At 45.2% G+C, this 19,385-nt stretch overlaps 1 gene segment (V, D, J or C); it reads right to left on the reverse strand.

The window, feature by feature from the left end:
• Positions 1-7,843: 7,843 nt before the first annotated feature.
• On the reverse strand, positions 7,844-9,073 carry LOC122213150. The segment is given in 3 exon segments: positions 7,844-7,874; positions 8,427-8,771; positions 8,859-9,073. Coding segments are annotated over 3 exon segments (501 nt in total).
• Between the last annotated feature and the right edge of the window lie 10,312 nt (positions 9,074-19,385).

Here is a 19,385-nt window from a genome sequence, read left to right on the forward strand (position 1 = left end):
CAGATGATCACCCTGGTTGGAGGTTCTAAAAAATGTCAGCCTTCTCCTGAGCTGCACGGCATGACCAGCAGGTAGAAACCTTGTCCTGGCAATTTGATCTTCTGGGTTCCCTTGGAAGTCCTTGAATATAGGCTTCACGGCATCTGGCATTTTGTAAATTTCCTCAGATTAATTGACTCAAATGTCTGTTTTCGAAAGAGGCCGTATCAAGGAAAAGGGCTGACAGAGAATGGAAGTGCTAAATAAAAAGAAAGAAAAATGAAAGAAAGAAAAAAAGGAAGAGAGAAGAAAAGGAAAAAGAAAAAGAATTAAAAAAAAGAGGAGATAGGGACTGAATGGCCAATCAAGAGGCCTTTTCTAAATTACCAGGAAAAGTGTTCAGAGAATTAAAATGTTTGATTTCCAGGTGTTCAAGTGTGTGAAACTGTTCAGAGATCGCATCAAAGGAAGAGCCATTCTGTTCTCACAAACACCAGACTTGCTCTGTTAGCAATTTGGGATTGTATTTCTTTTTTTTTTTTTTTCAATATATTAAGTTTATTGTCAAATTGGTTTCCATACAACACCCAGTGCTCATCCCAAAAGGTGCCCTCCTCAATGCCCATCACCCACCCTCCTCTCCCTCCCACCCCCCCATCAACCCTCAGTTTGTTCTCAGTTTTTAAGAGTCTCTTATGCTTTGGCTCTCTCTGGGATTGTATTTCTGAAAGAGGATACGCTTCAGTAACTGAGAACGCAAATATGCCAACAGAAATGTACTTGAGAAATGTGAACAATGTTCTCCATTTTTTCATAGCCATGTTTACCATTTGCCAACACGCATCTTTACCAGGAAATGCAAAATGAGAAAATAATTTCCATGATGACAATATTTTCCTGGAATGTAGAAATCTGTAGAATTCTATCTCCCGGAGAAAAATGTGTGTCTTACTAAAACTAAAGTTTGAAAACAAACCCAATTGTCTGATATGTGGAAAGAAGAAGCCTCTTGGAAGGGATTCCGTGGTTTTTCAGCTGTACCACTGCCTCTGGGGTTAACTACCTTCTGACAAGACATTTGCCATTTCTGGGCCCCACATCCCACTGGTTGTGTGGGCATTGGGCTCTGTATGTCCAAAGGGCCCTTCCTGTTCCAACAGTTTATGAGTCTGTGACTAAGAGCAGGAAACGATCTTCTGTGGTTGCTCAAGTGAGAAAGGAGTTGAGGGTTAGCAATAGAAAAGGTTTTCTACAGGTTCCTTTTGCCTCGTGACATTGTGAGTGCCCAGCTGGTAAAAGAGCAGGTAGCTTCATCAGACTTGAAGACCTTATCTGCTTATCAAGCAAAAGACTCCCTTGTCTTTCATATCTGTGTCCAAACTGAAATCGGGCTTATCTTATAGATAATATTGGTTGAGCCATATACGATTCATTTCAGGGGCTCCCCTTCTTTTATGTGGTACTACAACACAGTGGTCTTTTCTAGGGAAACCCCAGATAGCTTGCAGTGTATATGCAATGTTTTGTCTTGTGTTCGGGTAAAGGAGAGTTGATCCTGAGGGATTCTCATCTTGGTGTCTCCATTTGAAAAGCAAGGGAGTGGAATCAGAGGCCTGTGAACAAGTTGACAGTGGACATATAAACAGTGAAAAGACAAAAAAGGAACATGGTCAAGCTACAAGCTACAAGCTACAAGCTACAAGCTACAAGCTCAAGCCAACATGTGAAGTTGGCATTGCCAGTGGCTGGTCAGAAAGGACTCCAAGAGGGGGCATGAATCAGGACTGGGGAGCAGCACCAACCGTTGTTCTTCAGGGGCAAGAGTAAGGGAGGAAAATCTGCTTTAAAACCAGTGAAGGACTGTCCAGTAAGATCTGTCTCAGTGTTATTTTATTATGTTGTTGGTACAAAGGACTATCAGATCCCAGAAGACCTCACCAAAACACCCATGTTGTAATAATTCAATGTTAAATACTTCTTGGAACAATATAGTCAAATTTTTTCTTTAAGTTTTACTTCAAAAAAAACTATACTTGAGCTCCTTTTTACCCCTGAGTTAGAGATTTTTCACCAAATTTCACAAGTATGGCAGCTGTATGGCTATCATGAGAATTGGAAGCAAAGCCTGATTCTGTGCTCAAACTGTCCTGTGTGGAACCTCCTTCAGTCCCCAGCAACCCTGTGAGAAAGATTTAGTAATGTTCTTGGATCACACTGTCAGTTAAGTGACTGAGCAGGAATTCAAACCCAGGTTTATATCACTCCAAAGGCCTTGTAGTTTCCATCATTCATTCATTCATTCATTCAAAGTCAAGAAACCATTTTGCACACTGGTGAAGGCTTCCTTCCCAGAACCTTCTCACAGATGGAGAAAGAGAGAAAAATCAGGACACTTACAAAAGCCAGCCTGGGCCCCCAAGAGGTAAGGCTGGACGATAAAGATAACTGAAAGTAAGATCACAGATTGGGTCCTTTGGCTCCTTAGCTCAGACCTTGCTGAGGACACAGATGCAGGAGAAAAGTCCTATGTAGACAGTAGCCAGGTCCCTCCAGGAGCTAGAAAGGCATGTGTATATGTTTACAGGGGTGTGGCATAGCGGGAGGGCTTCTGTTCAGTGACAAGGCAGGACAGTGGGGACCTGCTGGGGTATGCCTCCTGCCTCAGTGCCAGGAAAGCATGGCCTGAATTGGGGAGGGGGAAGGAAGTGGTTGATGAGGTGGTTGTTGGCCCTGTGGTGCTGGCTTCAGACTTGCAGGGCCTGAGGTCACCATGTTTTTGGCCTCATGTTTGCTCTGCCCACCTCAAAATAGGGTGGTGGTCTCTGCAGGACTGTTTGGCATGAATGTGAAGGGACCATGGAGGCAACTTTTTGAAAAACTTTTTAATGTTTATTTATTTTTGAGAGAAAGAGAGAGAGGGAGAGACAGAGCAGGGGAGGGGCAAAGAGGAAGGGAGACACAGAATCTGAAGTAGGCTCCAGGCTCTGAGCTGTCAGCACAGAGCCCAACGTGGGGTTGAACCCATGAACTGCGAGATCATGACCTGAGTCGAAGTCAAACGCTTAACCAACTGAGCAACCCAGACCCCCCGGAAGCATCTTGACTTCTGTGGAAATGGGAATGGTTTCTACTTGGCAGGGGTCGTTTTATGAGTACTCTTTCTCAGTATAATATTTTAAAAATATTACATGTTTAATAAATATTAACTTTCAGAAGAGCAAACATGTAGTGAGCATTCTTTATTTGTCGGGCTTATTTTCTAAACATTCTTCACCTTTTACATCTTCCCAGCAATCACATGGTATGGATGTTTGCAGTTTTCATTTCATAGATCAGGAAAGTGAGGTACAGAGGAGTGACATGTGACTCTAGGAAAGTCACAGGGCTGCTACATAGAACGTGTGGAAAAGATCTTCTTTGAGGAAACTTGGAGAAAAAGGATAAATATGAAGATAAAAATGCCCATGAGCATATCACAAAGACCAGCAGCTCTTTCCATTATGGTGTATGAAGTTCTAGGTTTCTCCTTTACAGATGTATGAATGTAAATGTTATTTTGTGGACTACATTACAATGATAAGTTACAGGTGCAATATGCATAGTGTCTTGTATTCTTCTCGTTTCATTTCACTTTATATTCTGATCAACTTCACACATTATCTGGCAGCCAATGGAGGTAAATGGACACGAGTTGCCTTTTGATCATTGCCGGCACCCACAGCTTGAGTTTTTCACAGTTACTGAATATCTCTGGCCATTTTGCTTCTCTCTGAGAGAACCAGACCATTTCAACATACACAGTCTCTAAATAGGAATCCAAGTTAATATGTAATTATGTCAAACCAGACATTTTGGGCACAGTTGGTGTTATACGTGAGGTAAAATTGATAACCATCACATTCTCTTTTCTCTTTTCTCCGATACAGAGACATTGCATAATAAACTGTGTAAAGTGAGAGGCTGGATTTTACTTGACATTATGAAAGTGGCAGGCATTTCTCTTGTCTCGTTTATATATTTTTTAAGTTTGTTTATTTATTTTGACAGAGAGAGAGAGAGAGAGAGAGAGAGAGAGAAAGGGGAAGGAGCAGAGAGAAAGGAAGAGAGAGAGAGAATTCCAAGCAGGTTCCACAATGTCAGCGCAGAGCCGACACAGGGCTCGAACTCACAGACTGTGATCGTGATGTGAGCCAAAATCAAGAGTCAGGTGCTTAACCGATAGAGCCACCCAAATGCCCATCTTTCGTCTTTTTTAATAAGAGTTCACTACTGTACGCATGTTTATTGTATTAAAGACCATCAAGAACACAGTATTGGATTCATCATAATATTGGTTCATAAATCACCATAATCATTCATCTACACATAGATCTCTTTAAGTTATTTTTTTTATTCTACTTAGTTGATGACGTCTTACTTCATAAGTAGACAAAAACCTGAGAAGTTCTGATTTAACCAGAGAACAAGAGTCTTACATAAAGTACATGCTGCTCTCTACTAAGCTCATCAGCCAGAAGAGCACAGAATTTAATGATAATCTGTCAACACTTGTCCAGTTTTCTGTTTTGTCACCCAAGAAACAGGGCATGCCCTGTTCTGTTAGCAATGCGTCCTTGGTGGCTTTGTGGAAACTGAAATGAAATAAACTAGATATAATCTTCCCCATACTCCCCAAATTGTTTTAATTATTTGGTGGAAACCATAACCCACTTAACTGACCATTTGCTTCATTTCTTCATTTTGCTCCTCCAGGTGGGCTGTCCACCTCTTTTTACCTTGCCCTGGTCATTACAAGGGAGCCCCCCATGAACTGCGTCTATGGTTTTCCTTATTCTCTGGTTGCTGCTTGGAAGCAGTCAATGGAAGCATCAGCAGGAGGCTGGGAGTTGGGAGCAGAGTGAGCTCAGGGTTCCCTCCCTGACAGGTGGCTTTGGGTTGGCTGCATTCTCCCCTGGGCCCAACATATAGGGTCATCTAGCCCAGGACAGAGCTTTATGTTCAGGAACCAAGAGATACAGGTGGGAATGGCCATTCCCTTTTATACCAATTAATTCACCTGAAGAATTTGTTTCTAGTTCCAAGCCAGGGAATTAGAGGCCTAGAAATCTAGTACCCAAGGAATGAATGTTTTTGTCAAGTGACAAGGTCATGGTTCCTTTGAACTTCAACTCTCATTGGCCACCATTCAATGGAAATCAAAACAAAGATATCCATTAGTGTAATCCATAAGCATTAGCTTCCTGGAGTACAGAGCAGGGTAGAGAAAAGAGGAGAATGAATCCTGAGAGGGAAACGGAAGGCAGTCAGCAAAGTCCTCCCTTTATGCCCCTCAACACCCACTCCTGTCCTTTGACCGGGAGAGACATCAGTGCCCCCAAAGAAGAGAACACACAGAGTCTTACTCGGAAGTCTATCTTCTTCTCAGTCTCCAGGTGAAGATCATGTGAACCTGATTTCTAGCAACCTTCCATGGAAGTTGGTGGATCATCTTTTAAGGCAATGAAAGTGCCAGACTATCTCACTGAATGAAATCACAGTTCTGTCCATCACGCTGTGCTTGGGGTGATCTCATTCTTGTCTCTGCATCTGGACCATAAGATGTAAAGAAATCTAGGAAGTTTCGGTACAGTGTTAATAAAAAGACTATTTGTGCACTCTCTGTACTACTTGGTGTCTGTCCTACACGACGGAAAAGACACACTCAGCCCAAGAAGCTACTCTGAGCTCTTTAGCATTAAAGTTTTCTCTAACTTGGCAGACAGAGTGAACGGAACTCAGGAGAAAAAACAAGGTGTTCTTTTGTAAAAGAAGCAAAGGTTGTTTGAGAAGAGGGGAGAAAAGTAGGGGAGAAAAGTAATTAAGACAGAGCCAACCACAGGTCTTTCTAACCATCACATTTCACCTGTTGTCTCTAAGTGCTCAGTAATATGCCGAGATTTTTAATATTATGAAACATGTGAATTCCTTTTAAAATAAATTTAAAAGAAAATTTACAAGCAATACAAGGTTTTTATGAGACAAGTTGGGGAACACGGAAGTGACATGGAAAAAACTATCCTGATCCCAATGTGCAGAGGTGACGTCTACCAAGTTGGGCACTCCTCTCTGCCCCAGGTTGCGTCCCTAAACCTGTTCTCGGGGCTGAACATAGAGAACACCCAACCTGAAATAGTCAGCGTGGCTTTCCAGGTGCCTGGAAATTTTTACAATTACGATTTTCACAAGGCGACTCTGACATAACAGACATCCCTTTTCCCACAATACTGGTATGTATATGGGCAGCTGGTAATGGATAATGTATGTATGAGAATCATGATTCTGAAGATGTTCTTAGACTTCACTCAGCACTTACTTGATAACATAATGTTGGTTCTGTTATTTAAAGTCTCACTCATGCCAGAGAGAAAGCGATGAGTTGAGTCTAAATCATCAGGACATTCCGAGCATGTATCTATGCAAAATCCTCCGGCAAGAGATAATGTGGGCCCCTCAATAATGGACAAGTATCAATCCCACCTCAACAGACATTAAGAGAGCTGTCACTGTAGTTGGTTCTGCACATTTTAATAAGATGCTTTTAGTGATTTTATGAATTAGTCATTTAAACAAACATTTCATTGGTAAAAATTTACTTAAGACAGGAGGGCTGGTTGGCCTTCTGGGTGTGTAGCCAAAGTGTTCTTGGTGACGCTCACCTTAGCCAAAATGCAGGAGGAGGAAATGACTATAATGTGGGACTTGTCCCCTGGCAATACAGTGGTTTCTCCATGCACAGGGCCACTGTCCTTCCAGGCTGCAACTCAAAAGCAGGATATATAGAACCATGTTGAAAAGTGAGATTTACATTGAATTGGGATGCCGTCTCATGAGAGTGTCCTCATATTTAGCTAATTTCTCTCTCACGAAACTGTAATGGTCAGATGACAGAGTCACTCTTCTGTGGCACAGAGTCGGGCACTGAGAGGATACAAGAGGCATGGGATTGATTTTATTAGGATAATGGGGAAGACAAATGAAGGGATATCCCTCAAGACAGAGCACAGCTAAGTTTCTCTACCCCCACTCCTTCCTGCACATGCTGGAGATCTTAGCTATGACCCAGGCCCTCAGTAGAGGGTGGGGGTGTTGGGCTTTTTGAAAAGCAAGTATGTCTTAAATATAAATCCCCCACTGCAAAAACAGAAGCTCAGGGAGTTAGTGAATCTGAGGGACCAATTTCCTTTAGATCATTTAGACTTTCAGTAATCATTTTTACCAATGCAATTAAGCCGTCATTGAACTTTGAATGTTCAATTGAAAATGGGTTTAATTCAGCTTAGACCTCCAGGAAGAACGTTTTTCTTCCCCATATAGAGAAGCAGAGGGTTTTCTAAAAGGTTGACCAAATTTACAAAAAGGTAGTGAACATAGTGACATCGTATTTGTATCATTTTGCCTTAATACATAATTAGCATAATTTTGGCAGATATAGCACCTCATTTTATCAGTAGAGAGCAAAGGTCCAGGAAGGTCCACCAAAATCCCACATGGAGTCACTTTCAAGAATGGGAAGGCGGAGGACGCGGGGTCTCGTCCAGTGCTGATGCATGCACCTGCCCTGAGGATCATTTCCCCCACAGGAGAGTGAGCGCCAGGCATGGGTGAGGGTGCTGCGAAGTCAGCCACACTGTTTCCTGGGCTTCTGATCAAGGAGTCTCTCTCTGCACAGGACCCAGCGGTGGGCGGGGTGGCAATTTAGAAACTGGAGTCAGGGGCTGCCTTCCAGTCTCGACTTGCACCCATTTTGTGTGAAATCCCCAGAGAGTCTCTCGGCCTTGAAATTATTTGCACGATATTTTATTCCCGCATTCTTCATTGGATATGGTCAGAATCTTAAATGGCCATCTGTCACAGCTCTGTTCAATAGAAATAAATGTAAGTTACCAATTAGAGATAAATTAAAAATGTTCTAGCCGCTGCCTTAAAGGAAGGTTAAAAGAACAAGTAAAACTATTTTTATTTAGGCCAAGGTCCTAAATATTATTTCAATATGCAATCAATATAGAAATCATTAAAGAGAATTTATCTTCTCTTTATAGTCTCCAGAATATGACTTGTACGCTACACAAGCAGCCCATCGCGGCGTGGACTAGTGCACTGGCTACATTTCAAGTGCTCAGTAGTCACATGGGGCTGGTGCCTGGTACTCGTGGCTGCTGCATTGAGCAGCTCAGATCCTGCTCCAGATGCTTCAGAAGCTCCGCCCTGGACGGTCTTTGAAAAGAGCCTCCAGATGGGACAGCTCCCTGGGTCTGCACCAGCCTGTGAGCCAGGGCTCCCTAGCCTCTTGGGTTATGTGAAGGGGCCTCCAGGAGAGTCAGGGGTGCTGAGGGCTGACCCCAGGGCAACCCCAGGAACCTAGAGGCAGTGGAAGGTCCTAGTCCCAGGGGGCTCTGAGAGTCAGAGACCTTTTTGTACAGGAACGAGGAAGGCGTGTGGGGCTGTGCCCTTCCCAGGCAGCACAGTAATACACGCCCTCGTCACTCTTCTCCAGCTTCTGCAGCAACAGGTTACAGCTGCTGCCATCCGTGCCCCTCTTGGCCGTGACCTTGTCCCCTTTCAGGATCGAATCCGTTTGTACATATGATCTGTACAGTGCCACTATGAGGAGCCTCTGAACAGCCTTGCCCTCCTGGTGGCGGTACCAGTGGATGTAGCTGACCTTGGTTCTCGCCCTGCACGACAGGATGGCTGAGCTGCCGGTTCGCTTCATGATCAAGGCCGGCTGCTCCAGTCTGGTTTCCGCCAGGCCGCCGGCAAGGGGGATCATGATGAGGCCAGGGAGGCCAGAGCCTCAGGGAGCCCCCCGACACCTGGCACGAAGAGGGAGTTGGGACTTACCCAGAAACAGAAAGGCGCCCAGAAAGGCAAGGGGACCCAGCATGGCTCCTAATCCTGTGAGGTGCACAGAAGACCAGAGTGACCTCACCATTGCACCTGCTGGGAGGAGACCACCTGGGTGCATGGCAGAGGGCAAGACAGGGTCTGAGCTGCTTTTTCCAGGTGGTGCCAGCAGACACTGGTGAGAAAAAGGAGAGGAGGCAGGGAGGGAGGGGCCAAGAGAGCAGGGACAGTGCAGGTCAGAGGCGGGACCAGGTCCTGCATTTCTAGTGTTAGACCCTCAGAAATGGTAAAGGCAGGGACTTGTGAGCTGAGGAATGCATCGGAAATGAAATTTTGAGAAAAAAAGGTAACATCAACTTCCAACTGAAAGGAAGGTTCTTTTTCAATTTTGCCTCCTGGGTATAGTTATGATAATTAGCTATTCTAATTATAGCCTGACAGCCTGGAGGGAGAGGGCAGTGGGGACAGCCAGGAAGGGGAGTTGGCTGGGCCAGGGAGGCTTGGACCCTTCAGCACCCACTTCCAGACCCAGCTCCTGTGCTCCTCTCCCTGGTAAAAACTGGAAAGCAGACATGCTGAGTTATAACCAGGATTCAAGGCTCAGGTGTCCCAAAATGCAGGCTCTGAGGTTGTGCTGAGTTGGTGAGGTGTTGACTAGACCATTCTGCCAAAAGAATATTCCAGGCCATCATTCAGACCCTCAGCAGATGTCTAGGGCAGCTATGCTAAAGTGTTAAGTGGAAAAGAGAGTGACAATGGAGTGGCCTCTGCACAGAAAAACAAGTAAAATGTGTCTCAGGATAGAAGGTGAGCAGTGTGGTGAGAAATCCGGTGCACTCTTTTCTTCCTACTTTCTCTGTTTTCTAGATTTTCACCAATAAGAGAATCTTACTTTGGGGGAGAATATCCACAACTATCTATTGTTTTATGAATACAATTTTTTTTCACCTTGTCAGCATTCAAAACTCTGTTTCTCTCAATTACTGTTAACATTTTCTTTCAAATACTGTTCAAATTAAAAAGCTCAACTCCTGCTGGCAATGACCAGCCTTAGTGTGTAATGAAGTCTGTCCCAAACCTCAGGCCAAATACTCCCTTGGGTGTGTTAAATGACAGAAGTAAAACAATTTGGCCTGTAGAGCATGATGTCCTTTACTCAAAAGAGAATATCCATGGGTTGGGGCGTTCAGTGCCTCACAAGCAGCGAACACAGTTCTCCAGGGATTTGGGCAAGAGGGAGTTTATAGAGCCTTAGAAGCAGCCAAGGGGGAACAGGCAGGATTAGGTGGGGGTCAGGGATCTCCCTACAAGGCTAGCAGGACACTGAGGGAATAAGAAGAGAGGTTTTGGCTCAGGCTGATTGGCTGGGGTTGCATATCTGATCCTATTTAGAACAGGGAAGTCATTACAGATTCTTGGTTATTGGGACCAGCTGGTTGGGATATACTGTTTCTGGTCAAGGGCAGCATTGACAGGGACATGTAGCATTCAGTTGGTGAGGTGTTGTCCTGCTTGCTGACCTGGGACCCTGGGCAGGAGCGGCTCCATCCTGGGCCTGGAGATGTATATCAGCAGGTGACCATTGTTCACCTTTCCTCTACTTCTCTTCCTGCTGTGGGGCGTCCCTCCTCTTCTCTAAGTGGCATTAAAGGTCATATTTCTTAAAAGATGCTCATGTTTAAAGAAATAATAGGGAAAACTCTTCAGCAGGAGAGAAAGAGTAGTCACCCTTATGTGGAGAGTGGAGGGTTCTGATCAGGACCCCACTGACTCCAGGAAGAGAGAAATTACGCTGCACTTGAGGGAGCAGGACGTCCTGTCCCCCCAGGTCATCCCGCTGCTGCCTGAATGAAGCTGCTCTGATGGCCCCAGACCTCAGCCCCAGGGGAGAGGCAGCTGGGTCACAGCAGGTGTGGACTCAGGCAGACCCTGTGCAGAGGGCCAGGTGCTGAAGCTTGGACCTGCTCGGTTAACCTCTGAGAGGCTGGCGTGCTCGCCTCACCTGGGGCAGCTCCCCTCCGCCCAGCAGAGAGTCTGAGATCTCGTCCAGTGTGACCGCTTCCCTTGGTCACGTGGAATAAATGGATGCAGACATGACGTCAACCTTCGGTGAACGGGGCAAGCCGGGAAAACCCAAAACAGGAAAGGCATTGACATATGTTGTTAATAGAACTGTGGATAAAACATATTTTCTTTTATCTTAAACTTCTATCTCTGTAACTCTGGGTGTTGATTAGAATTTTTAAAAATTATCTGTCTTTTTTTAGAAGAGTGACCCGTTTTTAAAACCAAGTCCCAAGCAGCATGCTGGAGAGTCCCACTTTGCTGGAATCACAGAAGCTGAGACACTTAAGGATGAAAAGTGTAGGGGCCCAGGGCAGGCTGCCCCCCAATGGGCCACTTTGGCATGAAGGTTATTTGGAGTTAAAAGTCATAAAACCCAGCAGATATGGGCAAAGCTCTCTGCCTTCCCTTCAAATCTCCAAATTTACACTGGAAAGGGGAGCCTGTGCCAGACAGAAAGCTATCAAGAGAGACTCCCCTTTACCCAAGGAACTTACCTGCATGATTGGGCAAGCTTTTTCTTCCAAACAGCTCCTCTCACCTTCCCTCTCCTGGCCCCTTTGTGTCCTCAGACCCTGCCCCTCTCCTTTGCTCCTATGAGCTTCCGGTTGCCTCATTGTCTCTGGAAAGTTTGTGTTTGTGTGGGCTCCCTGTACTCATGCTTACTACATTTGATTTTCTTCTGTCACTTTGATTCCAAGTCCAGCAAGAGAGACCAAAGGGCAGAGGAAGGTCTTCCTTCCTGGCAAAAGGAAGTATTCATTCCTGAAGCCTCATTGATCCTCATCATTAACAATGAGAAAATGGGGGCTCCTGGGTGGCTCAGTCATCTAAGCCTCTGACTCTTGATTTCAGCTTAGTTCATGATCTCACAGTTCACGTGTTCAAGTCCTGCATTGGGTTCTCCACTGACAGTGTGGAGCCCGCTTGGGATTCTCTCTCTCTCTCTCTCTCTCTCTCTCTCTCTCAAAATAAATAAAATAAAATTTTAAAATGATGCAAAAAATTTTATAAAGATGAGAAAACAGCTCCCAAAACTCAGATGACTCATTCAATATTAACAGGACCATGAGCGGGTGAGGTAAGAGTAGAGCCCCCATTCTACCTATCAGTGTGAGCACCCTTCAATGAGTGCACCTGTCATTGCAAACTCCATAACTACATCAGAGCGCCACAGCATGTCAGGCATGGGACCAGAACCCTTTCAAACATTCACCTCAAATTATAAACTTTGAAAATAATAAAATTCTGTGAGGCACACATTAATATTCTCAGTCAAGATTGGTACCAGTCAGAGTCCTTGGACATTCCTCACATGGACTCCTTTAAATAGCTGAGCAAATCTGATTATCTTAGAATGAGCTTTGTTACAAGAAATTAGGATCAGTTATGTTGGTGTATGGTTGGCTTTCCTCAAAGGTAAATGGATGTGTGTGTGTGTGTGTGTGTGTGTGTGTCTGTGTGTGTGTGTGCACGCGTGCGTGTGTATAGCAAATTAATTTCATAGAGAGTTTTTGTTGCTACTTAGGTAAAAAGGCAGACTCACATAGGGTTGTCAGAATTAATGGAAGAGAGTGGAAGGTGTTCTGCAATATGTGGGAATAAGTTGCAAAATTACATGTTGCTTATCTGAAACTTTTGGAAATGCAAACCAACTGACAATAACATGTCACCTGACACCTGTCAGAATGGCTGTCATCAAAAAAGGTGTCATCACAGAAGCTGGGGAGTGAGGAAGGGCAGGGACTGTGGCTGACCATCCTCTGCTCAGGGACCACGTGCAGGGGACACAAGCCTGTCACAGGAACAGCTCTGAGAGCAGACTGTCCCAGGCAAGTGTGAGTGTCTGCGGTCCTGGAAAATCCCTGCTGGGACAGACGTGTCACATTTTCAAATTAAGAAAGTATAAAATTGCCATCACGCTAGAGTGGAAAGAGAATTCTTAAACAAAAAGTATCAAGAGAAGTCTCCCGCACCAAAATGTTAAAGGGCACGAGAGAGCTACAGCACTGGAAAGAGCCCACTGTTGGCAACCAAATTTTATTCATGAAGCACAAGGTGCCTGGTCAGTAGGGAGAGAGAGGGAGACAATGAAAAATCTCAAATTTCATCCTCTGGGCCTAGTTGTTAGTGACAATGTTGTTAGTGTTGTTACTGACAATTATAATTCATTTATATTTACATTTTTAAATTCATGTTGATAATGTTAGTAACCAAGTTATCAGTATAAGGGAAAAATACAAATACACCATTTTTAATGATTAGTAAAACTCTGTGATCTATAACTTGAATTCATTTCTCTAAATGTTACTCCTTTTGTAGATATCCACTGAGAAAAACACTCAAAGGATCTATGTTGTGGGATCAAACACCATTCTTACTACGAACACCAGGGCTCAGGTGAGAAATGACTGAAACCAGAAATAACACAATAGTACAGTCACCACGTACGCGCCCGTCTCCATACAAACTATGTTTCAGGACAGCACAGAGCTAATGAACGACAGCTTCACTTCATGGGTTCAGGACCAGTATGTGCGGGAGAAATTAGAACTGGAGAAGGAGGGAATCGCCCTCCTGCAGCCCCTCATGAGACACTGGATTCGGACACGTGTCACCCGGGGGGGGGGGGGTCACAGCTCCGTCACCCGCACTGGCGCTGCTCCCGCTGCCCTTGCGTGTCCCTGTCCCCTCCTGACGTCCCTCTGTCTCCCTCGCCGTGTCCAGCTCTTCGCCTTTCTCATTTCCTGTTGCTGTCCTTCCCCCTGCTTCTTTCTCCATGTCTCCCTTTCCAGCTGGCTCTCCTCCTTCTTTATTTCTCTCTATCTCTCCTCTGTCTCCTCCTGATCTCTCTCCCTCTCTCTCTGTTTCTCTCTACATGTCTCTTATCTGTCTCTGTGTTTCTGTCTCTGTTCCTCTCTGTCTACTACCTAGTTTCTATTTCTATTTCTCTCTCTCTTCTTGACTTTCCACTCTCTCTCTCTCTACCTCTCCTTCCATGGTCACAGTAGCTACTTGAAATTCTTCTTTATTCTGTGCATTTCCCTGTCTTCTGATGACCACTTCCTGTCCTCTCAGTGCCCTTTTCATAGGAGCCTCTTCTGTCCATCGTCCCTTCTTCTCTCTGCTCTTCTCTGTCCCCTGGGGCCTGTGGGATGCAGGCCTGTGGTCTGTGCTAAGGGGGCAGGATGGGCCCAAGCTCACAAATGTACGTTTACTCCTTGGGTGTCTCCTGATGATCGCACCTGCCACATATCAAGTGACCAGAACAATGATGGCGGTGACAGACTGTCCCCAACACTGCTGCCTTGGGGACAAGGTCATCGCATGCACACGAGTGCTTATATTTCTATCAGCTGGTTGTGAGGTGTTACCTAGTGACAGTGTGAGAAATAATCTCTTTATCATGAATTATTACAATGGGGTATGACTTCATGATCTCTAAATGGGTCTCTTTCTCTATGTTGTTTCATGCAAATGACTACTAAACACACTGGACTAAAACGGGCTGACAGTGGGGGAGTGAGGAAGCCTCACTGGGGCCCAGTTCACGGTCTCGGCCCGGTGCTGCTCGGGGCGCCCGCAGCTTCCCAGAAAGCAGCCCCATCCCCTGCTGGTGCCGGGGCGGGGCTGGGCCAGGGCACTTTCCAGAAGAGTTGAGGGCAGCCCGGAAACCTCAGCCAAAGCTCCACATCCTGCCTGCCTTTCCCACGGGCTCTGTGGCTGCCAGGTGCACGCGGCCTTCAGGGACCTGCCCGTTCAGACGCCTCCACGTGTGGCCAGCCTTCCAGACTCGCTTGTCTGGTGAGCGGTCCAGTCGTGGGGTCCAGCCGGGGGCCCCAGCTCTCTGGGAAGCCGACGCTGTGATCTGACACATGGTGGCTGAGGGGAGAGGTCCTTCTCAGCATGGAGCTGCCCAACAGGGACATTTGAAAGCTCTGAATGACAGCTCCTGAGTCTGTGAAGATTTATTACATTGACAAGGACAGAATGACAGCTTCAGTCCAAGCCCTGCCACTTGGAGGATGTGTGTCCTTGGGAAAGTCACTGTGAATGGGGATAGTAATGCTTACTCTGGAGACATCATCCACTAAGGGCAAGAGATCCGGCCAAGGTGGTTGCTTTGTAAATAAATACGATCAGGCTGTCTTAAGTATAATGTAATTCTTATGACCATTTGTTCCTTGTAATAACACATCAATGTACTTCTAACAACCACATCTGACAGATCAACTAATTGGAGTCTGAAGACATTTCACCTGCTCAGGGTCATGCAAGTCAGTCAAGGAGCTTTGACTCAAACCCAAGTCTAACAGAGTCCAAAACCCATCACAGCATCCACTGCATATAAGTAGAATTCCATGTGTACATATAGTTTCTTTTAAGCTCTAAAAAGTAAAGGGCCATAAGGAAAATTCCAAAGAGGTCTCAGAACTCGAGAATTTCTCTCACATGCCAGTAAGCAAAGAGCATGAGCTATTCTTGAAGAGCAGTCATTCGGGTGACAGTGCTGGACTCCTGAACGTAGTAGAGATTCTTCTAGCACTGCTGAATTAGTAGTAGTTTGCTTTCTGTGATGACCAATAGTTTGGAGGTCATAACGGCAATCATTGTAACCTATTGAATGTCAAACACTGCACATATTCATTCCTTCCTTGCAATTCCTTGGGTATTACTCATCCCATTCTGCGGATGAGACAGAGGTGTATTTGAGCTTGCCTAGCTGAGAAAGCACAGCCAGAACTTCGAGTCGGCCAGGGTCTCATGGCCTGTGCTCTAAGTAAACTTCTTGGATGTTTGTGATTCGGGGCTTAATTTCTGTCCTCAGTGAGCTGTTGCTTTGAATGCAAAATGTGATGTGGTTATACTTCCCTCTTTTTCTCAATATTGTGCTTCCTGCTTAAAAACGGTGGTACTTTGCTTGTTACTTACGCTGACTTCTTGCACCCCCTGCTGGCCATTGCAGGTATGTCCTACACCTCATAATCCCTGGATTCCCAGCAAGTGAATTCTCTTACAGCAAAGACTCAGTTTAGTGAGTGGAAGAGCCCAGAAATACCAGGCAGGAGACCTCTTTTTCCACTTGTGTACTCGGTGTGCTTGGGAGTTTTAGGTAAGCGGCTCCTTCTTGTAAAATCCCCATTTCTTCAGGCACAAGTGAGAATTGTCTGATATGTTTGGTGTCCTATGTGCTTGTGAAATCTATAGAGAATTGCTTGTGAATAATGCGTCTTTACATCTATATAAACGGCATCGCATTCCCGTCAATCCGTGTCTGTCCATCCGTCTGTCCACTGCTCCTCTGTGCTGCTCCTTCTGCCGCTGGTTGCAGCCACTGCATGAATCCCTCCACTGCCAGTGACAGGCACTTGTCCTGCTGCGCCTGCCGGCTGTCACCTGTCACTAACACCTCAGGACACATTTCCCTGGGAATGTCATCCGGGGGTCACTGGTCCTGCTAATGTGACTGACACTTGAATGCGAGTGTGATGCCACCACGTTCAAAGGCACTAACCGGGCAGAACTGGCGTCGATGCAAACGTGGAGCAGAGGGTACGCTCACGGTCACGAGCAGGCAGTGAGCTCACACCTGGACCTGCGATTCGGCCGCGGCTTCCTCCAGCTTCTCTCGTGTTCGCTCAGCTCCGGACGAGACTCGCCGCCGATGCTCCCTGTGCTCACGGGCGCCCGTCCTGAGCTTCCACATCAGTTCCTCCCTTTTCTGTGTTTGTTCAATTCCCTTTTCTGGCGGGACCTTTTTAAATAATAAATCTTTCTTCCCCGTCTTACTGACGCTTTCCACATTTATACAAGTCTCTCCACTTATTGTGCCTTACATTTGCTATTTCCCTAACGAAGTGAATACTGGAGGCCATTTGTATGACTTACCAGGTTGTTTTCCTTTGTGCTTTGGTTTTGATTATGGTGATTTCTGCAGGGAGGAAAGTGTTCTCCAGGGAAAGAGGCCCTAAATACTGAATCAAAGAATCCCCTGAGTCACAGGCAGGTTTTTAAGTCCGCTGCCATGTGCCCTCACAGCACTGGTTCATAGCGTAATAACAAAACCTATTTTTTGTTTGAAAGATTTTCTTTCTGGCAAGGGTTTTTCTCTTTTTTAGCGTAGCAACGACACCATTTTATTGTGCCTAACCTCGCAGAGAAGCTACCAGAACCGTGACGTCACTCTCAGCCTCTGAATTTCTTCCCTTCCAGGACTCCTGATAGTTCAGGATGCTTCAGAGAGGGCGGCACTCATACCTGGAGGTCTTTCTGATGGTCAGTTTTATTCTCCTCCTGAATCTGAAGCAGGTAACAAAAATGTGATTATCGTCTGTGTTTTCATCCATCATTCAAAAGCTCAGCCCTCCCTCCCTCTCCTGTCAGAATGCTGCTGAGCAGACATCTCACAGCGCAGGCACGTAGGAGACGGAAATAACCGAGACGTGGTCTTGATGTGGGAGCAGTGGGGAGACACAGAGTGTAAAATACTTGTAACCCAGGGACACAGACCCCGTGTGACCGGCCATGTGCATCTCAGAAGACAGGCAGACGAGGGGAAGGGTCCGCTCCTCTTCTTACCCGTCATCCCCTAGCCCGACCTTCCTCCCGGGTCCCCGTGTCTGAGGGTGCAGCTCTCTCTGAGCTGAGCTGTTGCCCATGAAGAAAGCAGAGCCTCCCTGGGGACTCGGCCCTTTCTTAGGCCTCACATCCCTGCCTTCTCCAGGCCATTTCCACCCTCTGTATTTCTGCCTCCTTTACCTCATTCATTGCACCGCTTCCTGTCTTCTCCACCTTTCCTTCAGCATTCCCTGCTTTGGTTTCTGCAGCCATTTGCTGCCTCGGTCACCCTCTCCCTGCCCCGCCGGAGCGCCATGTCAAATATAACAATTGCATTGTCCTGTGGCTTCCTCAAACCACTCGATGAGGTGGGAGTCTCATTATCCCTATCAGAGATGAACAATTTGAGGCACTGTGCAAGGTCACTGGAAAAGTCAGAGGAGGAGTTAGGATTTGAAGCCCGTCTCAGTGCTGCGGCCCACACTCACAGCTAATTCATGTGGGCCTTTACTTTCATCGTCACTTTTCTTCTTGTTTCACTATATACAACCTTTAGTATCACGCCGCATAGGAGCGTCAAGAACAGACATCCCTGCATTGTTCCCGGTCTTTGGGGAAAAGCATTCAGTCTTTCAACATTAAGTATGACATCAGCTATGGGTTTTCACAGATGCCTTTTATCAAGACGAAGAAGTTCCTTTGTATTGAGATTGTTTGATCTGCCAAGCTGAATATTCTCTTGAAGCCCTCTAGTGAATATTTCACTTCAGGTATAAAGCTTCTCTATTATAGATTTTTAAAAATATCTATTCTTTTTTGCATTTTAAGTAGTTTGCATTAGAATATCTATTTGTGGACTTTTTGTTGTCATACTTCTGTTTAATTCTTTAAACATGGTATTGTATAATTTTTGAACACATTTGTAATAGCGGCTTTGAAGTCTTTGCTAAAGAAAGTAACCGGACACACTCAAGGACAGTGTGTATTCAGTTGTGTGGGATTTTCCTACTAATATTAGTTACGCTTTTCTGGTTCTTTGCCTGTCTTCTTATTTTTTTTCTGGAAAAATGTTTTGTTGAAAATATATCACAGCAGAGCTGGACTGTGCATTTGCCCCCAGTTCGCTTTCATCACCGTTTCTATGTTGAGAATGTCCCTTGAGTTAAATCTGCGATATTATATCCGCTGCGATATGTGGCTGATTGGATTCTCCTGTGTTCTTCTTTTAATTATTTTCTTTTTCAGCCTAGATTCCTACGTAGCGCACTGTGTCTACATGGCTTACTGGTAGCCAAGAACAAGTGTGTTCAAGCAACTTAATTAAGATTTCAATCCTCTGCCAAATGTTTTCATTATCTGTGTTGAGTAACTCATTCATCCTTCGGGCAGTGGGCACACAGACCGTATGTGCTACGTGACAAGTCTTCCCACTTTATACTTTTTGCTGAGTATTTTCATGGCACCTCTACCTATGCCCATTATGAAGAACCTTCATGTCCATGGAACCGGGTGTTGGGAGGTGGGCAAGGAATGGGACTCACTCTAGACCAGAGCACCAGTGCTGATCCCTGACTTCTGCAACTTTTCAAGCATAAACAACTCTCAGATTGTTGCATGAAATTGGACATTTCCCAATCATTGAAATGGTTAGTTTTGTTTTGATCTATTTTACTTTTGTGGTCGGTTTTCAAGGAGAAGATTTGATGATCATGGCCAGAAGGCCTTGCTTACATTCACTTTTAAATTATGCAAAACATACACATTATTGTGTTTTAAATAAAAGTTTGTCTTTTTTTAGGATGCCCAAATAATTCCAAGACATGTCAGCTCTTTTTTTTTTTTTTTTTTTAATTTTTTTTTTCAATGTTTTTTATTTATTTTTGGGACAGAGAGAAACAGAG

The sequence above is a fragment of the Panthera leo genome, chromosome A2 (genome assembly GCF_018350215.1).
Source record: "Panthera leo isolate Ple1 chromosome A2, P.leo_Ple1_pat1.1, whole genome shotgun sequence".
Taxonomy (NCBI): Eukaryota; Metazoa; Chordata; class Mammalia; order Carnivora; family Felidae; genus Panthera; species Panthera leo.